Below are 19,404 nucleotides of genomic sequence, written 5' to 3'. Positions count from 1 at the left end.
AAATTTTAAAAAAAAAAACTTTTATTTCTTAAACTTCCTTCCCAGTTAACCACCCTCTTATAAAATAGGAAGGAGGGTACGATTTCTATGCTTAATTAACTTGAGAATTTAATTTAAGTAATATACAATAAAAATAAAGAACTTTTACTACCATGTCACATAAAGAATATATATAAGTAAGTCTTCATAAAAAATGAATATTGCAATCTTAAAATATGACAGTTTACACGCTACAATAGATAAATGAATCTTGATGGTGTAAAATTTCTTTACTCTAACAATATATATGCCATAAACTTATTTAATATATATTGTTTGTACTTGATTTCCATGAGTAATTTGTAGCTACTAATAAATTGTCTTAGAATTATTTTATTTTAATTATTAGATTGTTTCATTATGAAAATTGACATATGATATATCTACATAAATAAAAGTAACTATCTTATCTCCTTAAAAAAATACATACTTTTACTAATATACTATAGTATTAGGTAAAGAGGACTATACCTTTTTTTTTAATTGAAAATGAATTTAGAAGATGTAAAATTTATATGGAATACATCAAAATGTTTATTATTTTATCATCAGTTAATGTCATTTTTAAAGAAGTCATATAAAATATAATTTTACTACCTCATTAAGTTACTATAATTTATATCACGCACTACTAAAAATTCCTGATTTACCTATGAAATTTACCGAGGGACATCCATCGATAACCAGGATTTATCGAGGGACGCCATCGGTACTAGGCTTGTAGGTAATTTGACCCTTGGTAAATAATACCGAGGGACACTCTCGGCAAATACCGATGGAGACCCTCACACATCCCTCGGTACTTCCCTTCCCTCATATTCATGCAAAATTAAATATACCAAGGGACACCCCTCGGTACTTAAAAAATATATATAATATTGATACATATTTACCGAGGGACATCCATCGATATATTAATGTTAATTAAATTAAAAATATTAAATACACCGAGGGACAACCCTCGATCAATATAAATATTTAACAATTATATTTTTCATTTACTGAGGAATGTCCATCGGTAAGGTAAATTCAAAGTACTTGGATATTTGAAAATTAATGAGAGATGTCCCTCGGTAACCTGAAAATCTGAGATTTGCAGTTACACTTGTTACCGAGGGACTCTATCGGTAAGTCCCTCAGTATTTCTGGTATTATTTTGGCAAGCAATACCTATTTTTTACCGCACCACCTGCTATATAAAAGATTTCAATAGAAACAGAAAAAAAGCCAATAATAGCCATCAAAACAATAATAAAAATACTCTAAAATGATTCAAGCATTAAAATTAAGCCAACAAACATCGTAATTATCCAACCAACTTCGACGTTATGCAAAATATATCAAAAGCATCCCACTAGACTTCAAACGATCCAAAATAACAGAAGTTTGAAAAAAATAACAATTGACACCTAATACTCCATTTCTGCCTCTCGATGCTGTCTATTCTCCTGATCTTCATCGTCTCCATGCTTCTGGTCACCTCACCTCTACATCCTCTCCAGATTACATCGATTCTACACGAAAAGTAAACTTTAGAATATAAATAAACGGTATAAAAGAAATTCTGAAAAGGGAAAAAAACAATACAAGATAACTTCATTTTACTTGAGTAGCTTTTTAGTAAGCTGCCCAGCCGATGTTCGAATGGGCAGAATCTCCAAGGTTTCAGAATATTTGAATCTTAAACCAAGGTGTCATGCAAGATAAATCTTGTTTTCACTTGTCAACATATATTTTCAAAGCATATTTATGTCAATGTGAATAAGACTAATATAAGTATGAAATGTCCAAGCTTCAAAGGTTAACCTGCAATCTCTTTCTATCTTGCCACACATATTTGCAGAGTCAATAGAAAAGGCCCTTATACATCTCAGGTGAAAAAAGTAAGTCTATGAGTATTTCGTGGTATAAGCATGTTATTAGGTAGGTATAAGAAGTGAATGTCTTGAAATACACAGTTTTGCATCTGTTTTCAATTTGATAGTGCAAAAAGAAACTGAGAAGTGATAATCAGAAAATGTATGCCATTGCAGTTTTACATTTGATTTCAATTTGAGAAAGTAGGTAAGACTAAGTGACAGTTAACAAATACATTTGTCCTTCAGCAAACATTAATAGACAAGGTTCACTTTTATGGATCAGGGAGGTAAGAAATGATAGCCAAAATCATCGATAAATGGCAGAAAAGTATTACCAAAAATCAAGCATTGCTCTAGTTTGCCTCAACACCAAGACGAGGAGATAATCTAGGAAGTACCTCCTGCACAATACATTCAATGACGACAATTAATATTTCAACATGTCCTAATTTGCTATAAACATCGTTATATAAATGAAAGAATAACTGCACGAAATAAACCACAAGTTCAGAGGGTAGAGGATGTATAGCCTATGGCAGCTTCTATTCTTTAGAAGAGCGTACAGTTCATACAAGGCTTGTCATAACGTGTCCATTTTCAAGTTTTCCCATAGTCTTTTTCTTTTCCTATTCCCTCGCCTTACTAGACACAAATAGTCTTGTCTATTGGAACCAAATAAGCAAAAGCCAAATCACCGGTTTGATAAAATTCTAGCATGCCTTAACAATCAGAAGAGAAATATATGGCTAACGATGCGTGATGCATCAATCAACAAATATTTCAGGTTTTACAGCTGCATAATAAATTCAACAATTCTGACATAAGAAACAAATCCTTGCTCTTAAGCTTACTTCTTCAATTGAATTCCTTAAAAACAATTTCTAATAAGAAACCTTCGTCAACCCTATTTATTACTCCCTCCGATTCAAAATAAGCATCCACTTAACCTTTAGCACACCCCTTAAGAAAATACTAACTCCGAAAAGAATAGATTGTTTTGACTAAACTACCCTTAATTGAAATTTGAATTTTACTATTAGCTTGACACATTGGGATATAGTCACTTAACACTTAAATAAGTGCAACTCTGGAAAAATAAATTTAATTCTTTCTTGATTATGCAAATGGACACTTATTTTGGACCAAAATAAGAAGGCAAAGTGGACACTTATCATGAGCCGGAGGGAGCATAAACCAAAAGTTCCAGAAAATCACTAACATCGTTATATGGATTAGATAGTGGTAGAAATGACAAGTTAATGGTTAACTAAGGTGCTGGGATAACTAAGAGCCCGTTTGGATTGGCTTATAAGTTGGCTTATAAGCTGTTTTCAGCTTTTTTGAGTGTTTGGCTGGCCAGCTTAAAGTCATTTTATGCTTAAAATAAGCTCAAAAAAATAATTGAACCCATTTGACTTAGTTTATCTAAAGCAGCTTATAAGCTGAAAACAGCTTATAAGCCAAAAAAAATAAGTTGGACTACCCCAACTTATTTTTTTCAGCTTATAAGCTGCAAACAGCTTTAAGCTGTAAGCCAATCCAAACGGGCTCTAAGTTTACAAAAATATGCTACTGCTTAAGCTTTTTGGTTGGGAAAGAGAGCTTTCCCCTTGAATAGTATCCTAATTACAGCTACACCCAAATCTCTCATAACACTGAAAAAGATGAATAGTATCCTAATTACAGCTACACTCAAATCTCTCATAACACTAAAAAGCATGAAACTTTTTCTTATCCTTTAATATACCATAGCTTTTAGATCAATACATATCCGTTTAGTCAACACAGGATACCATCATAGATTAGCCATGATTAACAGAATGGTAGAGAAACCAACAATTATGATTATGGGGCTAAAGGAAGACGTTTCTAGCAACTAGATATATATGCCAATACTCAATGGTCATTATATAAGAGAATTAATCCACTAATGTTGCTGGGGTGCGTGAATCATCCTACCATTTTGGTCCAATTCATTCAATGCTAGAGGTTTTGTAATAAATTAGAAATTCTCTTAATCTTATACTTATACCTATACTAACTTACAAGTCTCTAATCAGACTAAAAAGACTCCTGACAAGCACTGGATTTCATGCAATTGTAACAACAAATCTAAGCGTCAACGTTCACCAGTTAGCATTATCAAATATTTGCCTGGATTCCAATAGATTTAAATCTCTTAAGACAACTTTTATCCATGTGATCTAAATAGGTGCTTCCTTTCAAGATTGTTAGCCTTGGTGAAAAACACGTCCAGCTTTGTCGTGTAGTGTAACACTTATCCAGTAGGCTCAGTTTTTGGCAGAGATATGCAAACAATTTCGCTTTCCGTGATTCATGTCAGCTTCTCTATTGTTAGTATATTTTATAGTAACTTATTAGCTTTTTTACTTCTTAATCTGACACATCTGCTTATAATGTTATTTTTGATAAGATTTTAATTTATTTAATGTTTATGTATTAAATATGTGCTTCCTTTCAATAAGTGTGCAATTCGCTTCTCGCTTAAAGCCCTGATGCCCTTGTCTCCTTTTTGCTATTTTCACTTTAACAAGCACTGGTGGAGAGTTTTATTTATGTTCCCCATTAATTCTCTGATATTGACAGAGACTATGCTTCTCAAGCAAGTTAAAAAATTGCAGAACCAAAGTCTCCCCAGAGACGGGCACCTGAAATTCTGAATAACTTCCAAGTTCATGGCATCTCCCACTCTTCCATCACAACACACTCCTTTCCCTCCTCTGATATATGACCAAACTTCACAACTTCATGCAAGTTGGAACAAGACCACCAGATTTAGCACTGATGTGGCATTAATGGATTAATGCCAAACAAACAGAGGATTGGATACAATGCCGCAGATGTTATACTATATGAAGCAACCTAAATCGGTTGGTGAATAACATCCAACTCTAACCTATGTAGATCTCCAAACCCTCTAAGTTTGATCCATGCCTGCGACTCTATGATGATTGAAGGTGCTAAAAGTAGACAAGGTAGACTTAAGATCATATGCGGAAGTTATCTTAAAATACCTACAATATGTTGGAATCAATGCGGATTAACCTGTAATCTCTTGCTATCTTGCCACATATATTTGCAAAGTCCGTAGAAAAGGCCCGTATACATCTCAGGCGAAAAAAGTAAGTCAATGAGTATTTCGTGGTATAAGCATGTTGTTAGGTAAGTATAAGAAGTGAGCGTCTTGAAATACACAGTTTTGCATCTGTTTTCAATTTGATAGAGCAAAATATAGAAGTAGAGTCTTAACTCTTACCAGGAACCATAAAATAATATTATTGGCCAAATATATTCCAAGTAATTTTAGAGCATACATAGGTATCCTCTGCCCATGGCGAGACCCAAACTTCTTTTCCGTCTTCGATTTTCGTATGGGTCTTCTTCCAAACCTTATGACGGGTGGGTGGTCTACCAAGAGAAACTTCCTGCAAATGAAATAAACAAATTTAATGTTGTTTAAGTCATTATTTGTATTTGCTAGCATCTAAATGCTGAAATACATACCAATTTTCCAACGGCAAGAACACTAACGGAAAGATGCTGAAAATTAAGCAACCACAATTTGCAAATTAAGCAACTACAATTTGCAACAAAATTTATAGTTCATGGGTTAATTAATAACATAGTCACATATCTTAAATATTATGTTGACTATGTTTAGTTGTAAAGTGAATTCCTAAAATTTCAGAAACTTAGAAGGATCTCCATAATTTGCAACCAATTTTTCATAATCCAAATGAGGGGGAAAAGTGACATAGTCGTGAATAGACAAAAAATTGGAAATATTAATTTCCTCAAACAAAGATAAGTCCCAAAAAAATGAAAACTTTAGACACAGACAACAAGAAATTTCGATTATATACATTCAGTATAACAAAAAATGCCCTAAAGAACAAAACAGTTTGCATTTCAAACCCAGAAAAAAATCAGAAAAAGAACTATGCGATTGGAAACCTTAATCTCCCAAACAAAAAATAAATCACAAAAAGATGCAAACTTAAGACACAAACATCTGAAATTTCACGTATTTACATTAATAAGAAAAATGCCCTAAAAACACGAGAATTAGATATTCAAAATAAAAAGGCAGAAAAGGATTATCTAACACAGTTAAGATCAAATAAATTTCAATTTCGAACAAAGTAGATAGAATTTTAGGGTATATTTCGCTATTAGGAAAATTATACCTGGTGTGGATTGATAGAAAGGGGTTTGGGGGAAGATCTCAAAGAAAAGCTTCTAGATACCAATTGAATATGTTGCAACTTCAATCTTAGCTTCTCTCTGTTCGTAGTCTTGTCTTTTTTCAGTTCTTTTCGTGAAAATGGAATGGATCAGTGAAGAAGAGTGGAAAGGTTTTTGCGGAAAAAGAAGTGGAAAAGATTCCCTCTTTCTTTTTGCTGAAATTTTTGGCGTTTTGATTTTCCCGCTTTTGTTCTTTTCCCTTTTAAGTTTTCTCTCAGCTTTTTTTTTTTTTTTTTTTTGGCTCTAAGTATATAGCATTAAAAAAATCTCTTATAATCTTGGAGATAATAAGTAAATATTTTTTTTAAAATTTAGATAATAACTGTAAAATTATGTAGAAAAGTTACAAAAAACTCACTTTAAATATTTATAATTTAAATCAAAACCGCTTTAGATGGAACAACCAGTTGAATAAAAATTTAACTTAACAAAATATATTTTATACTGCCTCCGGATCAAAAAAATAGTCCACTTATCCATTTGCATACCTCTTAAGAAAACACTAACTCCTAGAAAAAATAGGTAATTTGACTAAATTACCGCTAATTAAATAAGCATTGAATTTGATCATACAACACTTAATAGGGGCATATAGAAAAACATGGTTAGTTTTTTTTTTATTTGATAAGTGAACTCTTTTTTTTATCCGGATGGAGTATTTGTTAAGACAAAATTGAGATTCTTTTAATAAAAGATGAATTTATCCTAAAAGAGTGAAAAATAATAATTATTATTTTGAAAATGTCAAATCAAGTTCTCTCCAAACACAAAAAGAATGACTAAGGTCTCATTTGTTTTTATTAAAATTAAGACGTCAGAATTTGAATGAACGTCTGAATATTAAGATTTGCATTAAGAATTATATGTCTAAATCTAAATACACATATGAATACTAAGATGTTGTATTAAGGTCTCAATACCACATTATCAAGAGTTAAGACTTAAGACTGTTTGTTTTCCGACATCTGAATGTGTAAAGTATTCTTTATTTTTAAAAATTAGTATGAAATTTAATACAATACAAAGTTAATCTAATACAACAACAACAACAACAACCCAGTGAAATCTCACATCGTGGGGTCTGGGGAGGGTAGAGTGTACGCAGACATTACTCCTATCAAGGTAGGACGGTTGTTTCCGAAAGACCCTCGGCTCAAGAAAAGCATAAAAGCATAAAAAAAAAAGTCAGATAAGGCTAAGAAATTCAAAGTGACATGGAAAAACAATAATATAAAATAAAATAATGCAATCGACACATATACCACAGGATAATCAAAGCACAGGAAATAGCAACAAAGTTAATCTAATATGTTATTAAAAGAAAATTAAAAATATTATATGAAGGTTGGTGGTAGCAATGACTAGTTGTGGTGTTGTGGGTGTCAATTGAAGATGGTGTCGGCTAATGGTGGTATTGTGGGTAGTAGCTAGTGGTAATGAATGTCGGTAGTAGAAGTTGATGGTAATGATTGGTGGTGGTGATTGATAGTGATAGCTAATAGTGTTGGTAAATAATGACGGTAATTGACGATATACAGTGGTGAATGGTGACGGTGATTGACAATATATAGTGGTGACTGATGGTGGTGATTGTAGGTAGTCATGAACGATGCTTATTGTAGAAACGGTGGTTAGTGGTGGTGATTGTAAATAGTGACTAGTGACAACGTACGTTGATTGTAGTAATTGGCAATGGCAGTGATTGTGAGTAGAGATAGTTAATAATGGTGGGCGATGATGATAATTTATAATGATGGGGGATGTCGTAGCGGTAGCGATGATTAAAGGGAGGAAGAGTTGAGCTGCCATCTTTATAGAATTTTTTTAATTGACATGTTAATGATTTAAGACTGTTGCAGATCTTTAATAATCATTCAGACTCATTAAGTGGTTGTAACATGATAGAATATCACAAATACAATTTCAATTACTGTTAATATTGACGTAAGGCTAATCAATCAATAATATTTCTTAAAAGATACCAATGATTGACTGTTACTTAGTGTATTTATCAATTTATAAGTTACAATAATATTACTTAAGAATACCACTAATATACTTCTACCTTTTCCCAGAAAACGTTTTCACTTTATTTGAAAATCAACGTTTGGCCATGAAAATTCCAAGTTGCATTTGGAATTTGAAAAACACCTAGAAACATGTTTTTCACTTTTTCCACTTTCAATACATTCAAACAACCAAATATTCTTTGCAAAACTCTAACCAAACACAACTCTATCTTTAACTCCAACTTCAAAATTTCAAATAATGTGAAAAATATTTGGTTTTCATGGCCAAATGCCAACTTAGTACAATAAATAAGTGGTACTACTAAATTTTCTTACGGTAAGTCTAGAACGGTGATGTAACTGAAAAAGGAAAAAATAAACCTTTAAACAATTACCGAGGGACTTATCAATTGACACCTCGCTATTATTTGTTTAAAAAATATAAAATATTTATTTATTAAATACTCAATTTTACATAATTAAATATACCAAGAGACGTCCCTCGGTACTTTAAAAAAGAAAACTCAAAATAATTATATCTATTTTATCGAGAGACTCCCTCGGTACATTTTATTTAATTTCATTTACTTTCTATTAATATACTGATGGTGTCCCTCGGTACAGGAAAAAAAGAAATTCAGAATATTTGTATTTATATTACCGAGGGTCTCTCTCAGAAATTTTAATTGTTTTTTATTATGTACCGAGAGAGTCCCTCGGTATAGTCAAATAAATGTTGACTGTAAAAAATTCATATAATTTACCGAGGGACGTCCCTCGGTATTTTTAAGAAATAATTAAAAATTAAAATATTTGACTTTTCCGAGGTACACCATGGCAAAGTCCCTCGGAATAGCTACATAGAATTTGTCCCTCGGTAAGCCCACGTAGGTAAATAGCTAGTTTTTAGTAGTGACGTTAATCTTTATTAATGCCTTTAGTTCTCTTTATTTGAGAAAGGATACAATTGAAATTAATTATTTAATTTGATGTATATTTTTTACATAATGTTCAAATGAGTATTAAAGTACATAATCTTTTGATGTTAATTGTGGTAACTTTGATAATATAAGTTACTGTTTAATTTCATAGAAATAGAAGAGACAATTGTTGTAAAGAGTGATCTTCATTATAATTCTCTATCATTCGTAGATCAAAATTTGGATGATCAATTTTTTTTTGAAAAAATAATTGAACACCTACAAATACTACTTAAGATTACAATGTTGGGCTCGTCAACGGGCTCTTTCATATCTAGTAAATTTAGAGAGTTCATATAACCAACAATGGACAACATTTACCCCCTATTTGGATGGTGGTTTCTCGTCGTTCATTAATGTATGGTTTTGTATGAAATCATGTTTGTTTCCATTGTTCTTAAATTATGTGGTATGGTGTTGTAAATCCGTGGTTCATCCTATTGTTATATAACCATGAAAAGTCCTAATTTTTGTAACCACAGATTTGGTGGTTTTTTCGTGGTTACGTATTTCATTTCTCCATTATACCCCACCCTCCACCATCCACCCCCACCCCACCCACTACCACTCACCCCCACCCCACCCCTGCTCCACCCTCCACCATCTACCCCACCCCACCCTTATCCCACAACCACCCACCCCTCCACCCCTCCACCCCTCCACCACCCACTACCCCTCCCCACCACCCACCCGTCCACCACCCTACTAGCCACTACCCCCACACTCACCTTACACCATCTACCTCACACCACCTACCCCTCCACCACCCCCACTCACTACTTACTTATTTTTTAAAGTTCTTGTTTATTCTTTACCTGAGTTTTATTAATAGATATAAACTAATTTCTAATTAAGAGTTAAGGCTATTTTAGTAAACTTACAAGTTATTATATGGTAACATATAGTCAAACCAAACAATACAAATGTTATTAAATCACAATAAACGATACAGTCTATCCAAACATTGTGTTCATTAATACAGTACAATACAATACAACACCATACTGTACATTAATGAACCATGGGAAACAACTATCCAAACAAAGGGTTAGGTGTCATTTAGACATGGTTTGAAACCCCAAGTCATGCCATTTTGGATGATTTGGGATTTCATCCCATGGTTTGAAACCATGAGATAAAATCGCATGTCCAAACGCTGATTTCATCTCATAATTTCAAACCATGATTTCAAATCGCATGTCCAAACGCCTACTTAAACACAATAGGGCACGTTGATACGAAAAACCATAAATTTTAAAGGACAGGGCATGTGAGGGAAAATTTTATGGTGTAAGAGGCACAACTATTAGGTGGCAGACAATACTTGTGTGGGATTCCTCTCATTCTTTGCCAAGTGGAAATTTGGGTCCCACTTTCAGAAAAAATGGGCCAATGTCCCAGCTGTCCTATTTCTTTCTTTTTCAATTTTTTGATCCAGCAACTTTCTAAATTCTATTTCTTCTCTTTATTTGTTTACTCAAAGAAATGTGTTTCTTCCCTATTTTAATGTATTCAGTAACTGAAAGTCCTTAATATATACCCTTTTTATAATTATTTTGTACGTAGTATATTATTTTTATACTAATTTTAAGTATTTTATATAATTTTTCATCAAAATTTTATTTTTTCTATTAATTTATCTCTAATAGACTAATAGGTTTTAGGCTTTTAGCCATTTCTTAAAAGAAAAAATATGGATCAAAATCAATTTATATAAGAAAAACTATGAGATATTTAGCTATAGGTTTTTTATATTTCTTATAAACATTTTTTGGTAAGTAAACTTTTTTATTCACAAACCAAGTAAGAGTTATGCACATGTATCTAAACCAAGGTATGGACAGCTGCCCCATGACCCTGGTACTACTCCCTACTCAAATTACCAACTAACTATCAAAAGTTATGCTAACAAAACGGTTGGTTGATCCCAAAACTCTAGTATGAACATCTGTCTAGATGTTGCATCTGTCCCATTAGCTTCCTTTGCATAGCTCCCCTACAATATACCTCTTGCACAATTGTAGCAGTCAATGTGATGATGTTGTTGCTTTTATGCTGAAAGTGTCTTAGGTTTATCTCCTTCCATATCAAATACACACCAACTGACAGACTCATCCTATGAATGTGTCCCCCAACTAAGTTTCCCTTTGTGTTGATCATAACCCAGTTTACTTCATCACCGTACACCACATTGTTGGACTCCTCATAATCCCTTGCCAATGTAATACTCTTCTCCAAATCTCACCTAATACTGGACAGAGAAAAAACAAATGCTCTAGTGTCTTAGATTAGCTAGCTCATAGTGGATAGGATAGATCTTCTATTTCATTCCATCTTGCCACTCTATCTTTGGTTTGTAATCTACCATGGATTGCTAAGTATAATATAAAAATCCATCTAATTAAAGCTCATAGATCTCAAGACATTCTTCATAATTCAAGGAAATTACAGCTACAATAATAAAAGCGTAGTAAATGATTATAGTTAACAAATAACAACAAATTCTTTTTCTTAATGTAGGAAAAAATAAAAAATAAATTAATATCATTAGATTTTTAAAAAATAAAAAAAAGACCCAAACCAGCAACAACCAAACATGATAAATGTGTATTATATCAGATTTGTGTTAGTTTTAATAATGAAAAATCGACTAAATTGATTTGATTTTAATTTTTACCAAAAATTGACCCAAATTGATTTGGTGCTTGGTATAATCAATGAAGGATAAAAGATTTAAGTTTTATGCATTCAAATTTTAAAGTTCTCATTGCAATTATTATATATTAAAAATTATGGGTTTAGATCTACTACCTATTTTATTTTTTTTAGTTAATTCTTACATATAAATTTATACTTTGCGTAAAAAATACCGAGTTAAAAGAAATCCGATATCAAAATGCTACATCCGCCTTTGCGGACAATGATACTCTGATGCATTGCGTTGGCATAATGTTTGGAAGGTTATTTTAGTTGATGTTATCCTCACTCACAATATATTCAACATTTTTATTCTTATCATTATCCTTCTACATTTTAAACGACTTTCATTAATTAATTGCGGAAATACAAATATCGAGATATTAGTAATACTTCCACAGTCTCTTACTTTGTTGTTTATATTTGTGCAATTAACTGATATGGGTAAACAAACTAAAAGATAAAAAGTGTGTTTTCTCAAGCTTTAGGCAAGTGGAGATGCGTAAGTTGTGTTGATGTAAGTTATGGGTGGGGGTATGAGGAGGGTGGCTGGAAGAAGGGGTGGTGGGTAAAGGAAGAAGGAAAAGATAAATTGAAATGGGACCTACAATGTGCACTTGTCAATTAATGAAACCACAGGCAACTTGTGCCAACGCTAATGGTGATGTTCTTTGTGCCTATGGTAGTCCAATTCATTTTGTTGGTAGAGCCGTGATAGCTGAAGCGTTGGCGATTCGGAAAGTAATTTATGTTGTGGTGGAGAAAGGATGGAAGAATATAAAAATATTATTAGACTCATCAACTATGACCCAAATTCTTAACAGGAAAATAGCTCCCACTTGGGATGTAATTAATGTGTGTGAGGATATCTAGCTGAATCGCCAACGCTTCAGCTATCACGGCTCTACCAACAAAATGAGTTGGACTACCATAGGCATGAAGAACACCACCATTAGCCTTCATGGCTACCATGGCAATACTCGTTTTTTAAGTAGATGGGACCACCCCTGCATCAACATAAAGCAACACATTTTCTGGAGAAATAGTTTAGTCACAACCTGTCGCTTCGGTATCATACCATTTGCTCTGTTCATCTCATTTGTAAATTCATTAAAGTCAGATAAAGCTTTTCATAAAATTTCAAAATCACTCCACAACAAGGAATTAAATACATAATCATTTCCCGCTTTCCAAATCATCCATAAAATAGATATTGCCAACTACAATAAAGTGTTAGTATCCGAAAATTTTGTAGTATCCACATATAGATTGTACCTACATGCTAAAAAAATCAAAAATATGGTGCAAATCAGGCCAACGGATAGGACTTCTTTTCCACACATGAATAGTTCTAGAACATTTGAAAAACATACGTTGTAAAGTTTTAGGCTCCACACCGTAAATAGGGCAAGTTGAATCACTTGTCTTAATTTGCTTAGCAAGAATGTCCCTAGTTGGTAGAGTATTTAAAATACAATTTAGTAAAAAGTGTTTCAACTTGTTTTTAATTTTCAGGGATCAAAGGTGATCCCAAAAGGATTTAGGAAAACCTTGGGAACTACTTTCAAGTCGACTAGCCACATTTTTATCGGTTGAAATGACAATCTTAGATAAGTGATAACCCGACTTTACTTCATATTTGCTAGAGTTCGTAAAGTGCCAAATAAGTCTATTTAACTTCCTTTGAGAGATATTGGACTGGCTAGGATGGTATTGACATCATCCTCATTAAATAAAGGGCAAATTTCACAAATGACTAACAATTCAGCTCTCGTACAAGCTTTATGCTCCAGTCAACCGAGCATGGACAATGACGTCTAATATTGCTGAGTCTATCAATTCAGCTCTCGTACAAGCAAGAGAATTGCCAATATTTGATTTTCTGGAAGAAGTTAGGATTATGTTTGGGCGTTGGAATTTCACTAACCGACAAAATGGTTCATATACATTCACAACACTTGGGAAGAAATTCAATGAAATGCTTACCATTAATGAGCGTAAATCTGCACGCATGACGGTTAGTTTCTGTGTATATGTTTGTGTATTTAATTTCTTCGGTATATTTCATGGTCTGTATGATTCTTAAATTTATATATTAGTTGAAATACGCCTGTAACATGCTAATATATTTTTGTATTGTTTCTTAGGTTATACCATCAACCGAATATGTGCACACGGTAATTGATGAGGGGCGGCGTTTCATAGTTTGTATTCAAAAGAAGACATGCAGTTGCAAAGAGTTTCAGATGGAGGAGATTCCCTGCCCACATGCCTGGGCTGTTCTTAAGAAAAAAAATCTCACAGCCGACAACTATTGCTCAAAAATATACAAACCTGAAACTGTGATGAAGACTTATGATATCCCAGTTTATCCTCTACCCGATGAGAGTGAATGGAAAATACCTGGCTACATTTTGGAAGAGGTAGTTTTTCCACCGAGATACAAGAGACCGCCTGGAAGGCCAAAGAAGAAGCGCGATAATTCTTTATCTGAATGGTTTTCAACTAAACGTACAAATTCGTGTAGTAGGTGTGGACATGTTGGACATAATAGGCGTTCTTGTACAAATGAGCCCCGAAGAAAGTAGTTGGTGGTTCCATTCTAAAACTTGCTGTCTAATTTTTTTCAATATTGGACCAAATCAACTGCAAAGAACGATTGTCGTTTATGTTCCCTGATTTTTTGGTCCTGTATGTTTGTTTGGAACACTGAATAAATGAAACGATTTTATATGAAAGCATTGAAATATCTGTGGTGTATTTTGTTCATGATTTAAAATTGTACCAATACTAAATTTTAGCAATTAAACTATACTAAAGATTTGAAAGCAGAAACAGATTGTTTGAAAGAATGATGTCTATCAACTATGTTCTACAGCTATTTGAATGATTTGTATCCAAGATATCCCGGAACCAGAATACAATTTCTGTGAATACAGTTTTGTGTGGATACATTACTGATTGCATGTATACAAAATCTTGTTTCACTCTTTTCTGTATATGCTGATTGCATATACAGCTATGTGTGAATACAATTCTGCATACAAAAAAAAATAGCTAGTTGTACTAACTTGTATCCAGTACATTCTGAATCCAAAATACAACTTTCGTGTGAATACAGCTTTGTGTGGATGCATTACTGAGTGCATATGGAAATTCTGTCTGTGGATGTATTCAACATCTGCTGATACTAGCTACAATAATGTGTGGATACAACCGATAATGTGTATTCAACATCTGCTGATACTAGGTACAGCAGCTTGTGGATACAACTCATCGTTTATACGAACAGTCTATTAATTCATGATCGAACTTTCTGCAGGCAACTCCAAGATTGAGTGAAGACAAAATGAAACAGTGTGTTGATCCAAAGCTAAATAATGACTGTCCTGCAAAAGCAATTGCCAATGTTTTCACACTGATCTTTGCTAGTATTATTTTGTAGAGAAAACAGTCTAAGAAATCTTGGATTACTTTATGTTATAAATTTCTAACTTTATTCCATTTATAGATTTTATGTATAATTTCCTCTGAGATGGCAGCAGTAGCAGCACTTTGTGTTCAATATGAGGCAGATTTTTGGCCAAATATGACCATAGTTGTTAAGGCACTGCAACCACTTCTCAATGCAAAACCTGCAGGACCTGAGTCTAATACATAGGCACTGTCTGCTTTTGAAATCAGCAGAACTAAAATTTTGGAGTCTTAACAAATCTATGATCTTCATATCTGGTTGGTGTTCTCCAATCCTCAAACAATGGTACTCTTGTATTCTTGTATTCTTATATTGAAAATAGAAGACTTGAAAAAAAGTTTTGTGATTTTGTGACAAGGCTATGAATACCATTAATTTTACCTTTTGGGATTTCGAACGTTCGTAGCCCCATGTCTATTATTCAAATGTATCTTTTCTTAATTTTACAAGAGATTTTCAAGCCGTTATCAACATCTGCTTATACTAGATACAGCAATGTGTGAATACAAACAGAGAATGGTATACAACATCTGTTGATACTAGATACAGCAATCTGTGAATACAGCTCTGAATGCGTATACAATTTTTTTTTATGAATACAGCTTTGAGTGGATACATTACCGACTGCAGATGGATATTCTGTCTGTGGATGTATTCAACATCTGCTGATACTAGATACAGCAACTTGTGGATACAACTCTGAATGTGTATACAACTATTTGCGCTAGCTTGTATCCAAGATATTATGAATCCCAAATATAATTTTGTGTGAATACAACTTTTAAGTGAATAAATTACTAGGTGCAGATACAATTTTGTGTGGGTGTATTTAACACATGTTGATTACGGATACAACTATCTGTGAATATTACCATGAATGCAAAATAATATTCATGAATACAACTATGAGATATAACAAAACATGAATACATTGTAAAAAATCAGAATGTATTCATTAAAAGAGTAGCTGAACATTGAGTATTCATGCTAACAATTGCCTTCTAGTCATCAAAAAGTCAACAACATAAAGGATGAAACACACAATCATGATCTGTTTTGCAGTCAAGAAACTTGAATTTAATTAACTATGTTTAATTCAACTTGATCAAAATCTATCGCTCCTCTAACTGGCTTTGGAGGAGCCTCATTGTCGCTTACGGCATCGACTTCAATCTTCTTTTGAGCGTAAATCCACAAAAGTGCACCGTATCTCGTCCGAAGTAACTCAACATCAAGATCTTTGGGTGGAATAGCTTCTTCGTGAGTCAAATACTCTGCAAATGCAACAACATATATGCCGCAGTCCCTACAAATATGAAAAATATATGTATTTTAAAACAATAATTTATCTGCGTATATGTAAGTATAGAGAATAAAGAAACAGACGTACATGCTACCGGGACTTTGCTGTGGCAGATTGTCAACAAACACAACTTCTAACTTATCAGCCGGTGCTTTGTCTTTGTATGCCGGGTGATGAGTAAAATCAATTCCTTTTTTTTCAACATAAAAGTCAGTGAGATGTAAGTACAGAGGCAACAGTGAGGCCAGTTTGTCTATTTCCACCTTAACAGCTGCATCATGACCCGCTGATCGGTAGGAGTCATAAACATATAAACGTCTGTCCATGAATGATAGGACTGCCAACAACCAATGATTTTTATATTTCACGTTGACTGGGAAAAATACATAGTCAACAAAATTCCACGGGACAGTACATTGCAACCGGTGGCCTGTCATGTATTCGCATAAAATATCTTCCTGTTTTCCACCGCTTGTTGCACCATCCGGGTCAGCATACACTTTGTTTATTGCATCAATTTTTTTCATGAAAACACAGTCGACAGTGGTAAACTTGAATTTGCTACTTGTGTCATACTTTGCTTTCTTTCGGAAGTAGTAAAAGATGACATCAATGTGCTGCACAAAAATAGTATACAAACAGTAAGCATTGAGGACATGCTAATATATACTATATTTGAAAAATAAAATACATCGCACCTGATCATTCCACATCTGTCCATCCATTGACAAAAGGTAAAACCAATTTTTGTCATTGATTTTCTGAATACCAAAGTCCATAAATTTTGGCAGTGTTGCCTTCCCTTTTTTGTAATGGTCCTCTTTGTTCTTTCTATAAAGTAAATACGAAATAGATGTAACAAAATTATTTTAGAAAATCTATTAAAACAGCTAAGTGTGATACATAAAATAACTTACTTGGTATCATGTCTAACAAGCAACCCCTCCCTCAACCATTTTGAGAAGTCAGCAAAGAGCTTTTCACCATGTCGCCCCGTGATGGAATTATTCTCAAATGGGTGTTTTTTGTCAAATATCTCAGTCAGCTTAACCGAAATACCTGCTTGAATTCAGTTAATCAAAGTTAAATACAAGAAACAATGGTTGAATACAAGCATACAAAAGTGAAATATGCAACAATACAAACCCGAAGTTGAGCCAAAATTTGTCATATAGGGGGATATTTGCAATGGCCCGGGACGCCTATCTTTACGCAATGTCATCACAATTCTTGATATGGTATTTTGAGATGGAAGCAATTCGTCCGCCAACTCAAACTGAGCCACATGTTGTAGTCCCTGAACAATCTGTTTGTCATCACCGATGGTCTGCTTTCTGTCTTGTTTTGGATCAGCCGCACCACCACAAACTGTACTAGACGATACACCAACTGACATGGGACTTCCTTCATTGCTATGCATGCCATCAAGAGCAATGTGGACAATATCAACTGTTCTTTGAGATGTTTCAATTGGGATCTGAGATCCGAAGCCCTACGATAACATTAGATGAAACTTTTTTAGCAGAGTTAAGCAAACTATAAAACAGTTACCAAAACATCGAACAAAAGAGTTATAGAACAGTATTAAATACGGTTTAATACCTCTGATTGAATGTGTTGTGCAAAAATGACACCTCCTTCATGTATCTCTTCTGTATCAGCCCTTACTGTGTCTCCACTAGAATTACCCTTGGTGAGACAAGCATCCCCAACTAAGGCCTATGTGTAAGCAAATACAGTATTAACATTGTATCGATGTTCAAAAACTAAATATATGTTGTTAGTAGTGAATACATTAAGTTGTATTTGTTTGCAGATTTAATCATATAGAGCCATAAATACACAGAATACTTAGTTTCATATGTACATTTTTTTTTTTTTGGTATTTCTGGTAACTGTTGGATCAAGCAAGACAGTAATATGGTTAAGAAACTGGGCAGGATAGTCACATGTATTAGGAAAGCCATGCTAGTGAAAAAGGAAAGCCATGCTATTGAAAAGTTCACAACGAAGGTTTTGGACAAGTCTGATATTGAAAAAAGAAAGTCCTTCACATCTCAACAATGTATTTATAGAACTGCTTACTGAGCCTTCATTCATATAAGGTTATATATCTATCTAGATGTTTCAAATAACTGGTTAGCTTATCTACTCTTACGAAAGCGGTTTGCATGTGATGTTTTAAAGAGTGCAAGCACAAAGCCTCTAAAAGACACAGCTCATTCTTGTGGAACAACAAAGAGGAAGATCAACATATCAGAAGATATTTTGGAGGATGAAGTGATGCAACAAATCAGAAGATACAATAGTAATGGTTTAATATACAGTCACAGATACAACAGTATACTTATTTTGGAGGATGAAGTGATGCAACAAAGGTCTACTGATGAAAGGATAATCATAAATTCATCCGCAGAAATTGAGGAAACAAGCACTGGAAAAGAACCTAAGGACAGGATATTCATCTTTCTTGTTAAATAATAAAAAGACACGGCTCATTCTTGTGTAACAACAAAGACGAAGATCAACAAATCAGAAGATATTTTGGAGGATGAAGTGAACAAGCAATTCTCAAATAGCTTTTTACAGTAGACGACAATCTAAACAGCCAAATCTGCAAAATTTACAAGTAATGCAACAGCCATCAACTCTCCGAAAATTATCAGTAATTTCTGTTCAATTCAAATTCCTCAATCTACTATATATATATAAGCAGCAAATTAGAACTTCAGTAGCAATTATACTTCACCTCACATCCCAACTAAATTCGATTCAC

The 19,404-nt window shown here is 33.4% G+C and overlaps 1 protein-coding gene and 1 long non-coding RNA gene across 4 annotated transcripts; one reads left to right on the top strand and one right to left on the bottom strand.

The window, feature by feature from the left end:
* Positions 1-1,279: 1,279 nt before the first annotated feature.
* On the bottom strand, positions 1,280-6,510 carry LOC132605213 (uncharacterized). 3 transcript variants are annotated; one of them, XR_009569100.1, is made up of 4 exons: positions 6,107-6,510; positions 5,176-5,344; positions 2,234-2,299; positions 1,280-1,553 (listed from the first exon to the last, which is right to left on the bottom strand). It is a non-coding gene; the product is annotated as an uncharacterized LOC132605213 (long non-coding RNA). The 3 variants fall into 3 exon arrangements; XR_009569102.1 differs by having other exon boundaries at positions 5,234-5,344; positions 6,107-6,507; XR_009569101.1 differs by lacking the exon at positions 1,280-1,553 and having other exon boundaries at positions 1,849-2,299; positions 5,234-5,344; positions 6,107-6,437.
* Positions 6,511-13,660: 7,150 nt separating this feature from the next.
* On the top strand, positions 13,661-15,511 carry LOC132608065 (uncharacterized). Its single transcript, XM_060322138.1, has 4 exons — positions 13,661-13,867; positions 13,998-14,390; positions 15,173-15,259; positions 15,362-15,511. The coding sequence occupies exons 1-4, from the start codon at positions 13,661-13,663 to the stop codon at positions 15,509-15,511; spliced, it is 837 nt and encodes a 278-aa protein (XP_060178121.1).
* The last annotated feature ends 3,893 nt before the right edge of the window (positions 15,512-19,404 follow it).

This window comes from Lycium barbarum, chromosome 8 (assembly GCF_019175385.1).
Source record: "Lycium barbarum isolate Lr01 chromosome 8, ASM1917538v2, whole genome shotgun sequence".
Taxonomy (NCBI): Eukaryota; Viridiplantae; Streptophyta; class Magnoliopsida; order Solanales; family Solanaceae; genus Lycium; species Lycium barbarum.
This window is presented reverse-complemented; position numbering and strand designations above follow the sequence as displayed.

Bases quoted from the DNA above. Each gene is read 5' to 3' on its own strand.
- LOC132608065 (XM_060322138.1), top strand. From the start codon at position 13,661: ATGACGTCTAATATTGCTGAGTCTATCAATTCAGCTCTCGTACAAGCA. The intron at 13,868-13,997 runs GTTAGTTTCTGT...ATTGTTTCTTAG, and splicing joins GTAAATCTGCACGCATGACG to GTTATACCATCAACCGAATA. The intron at 15,260-15,361 runs GTTTTCACACTG...TTCCATTTATAG, and splicing joins CTGCAAAAGCAATTGCCAAT to ATTTTATGTATAATTTCCTC.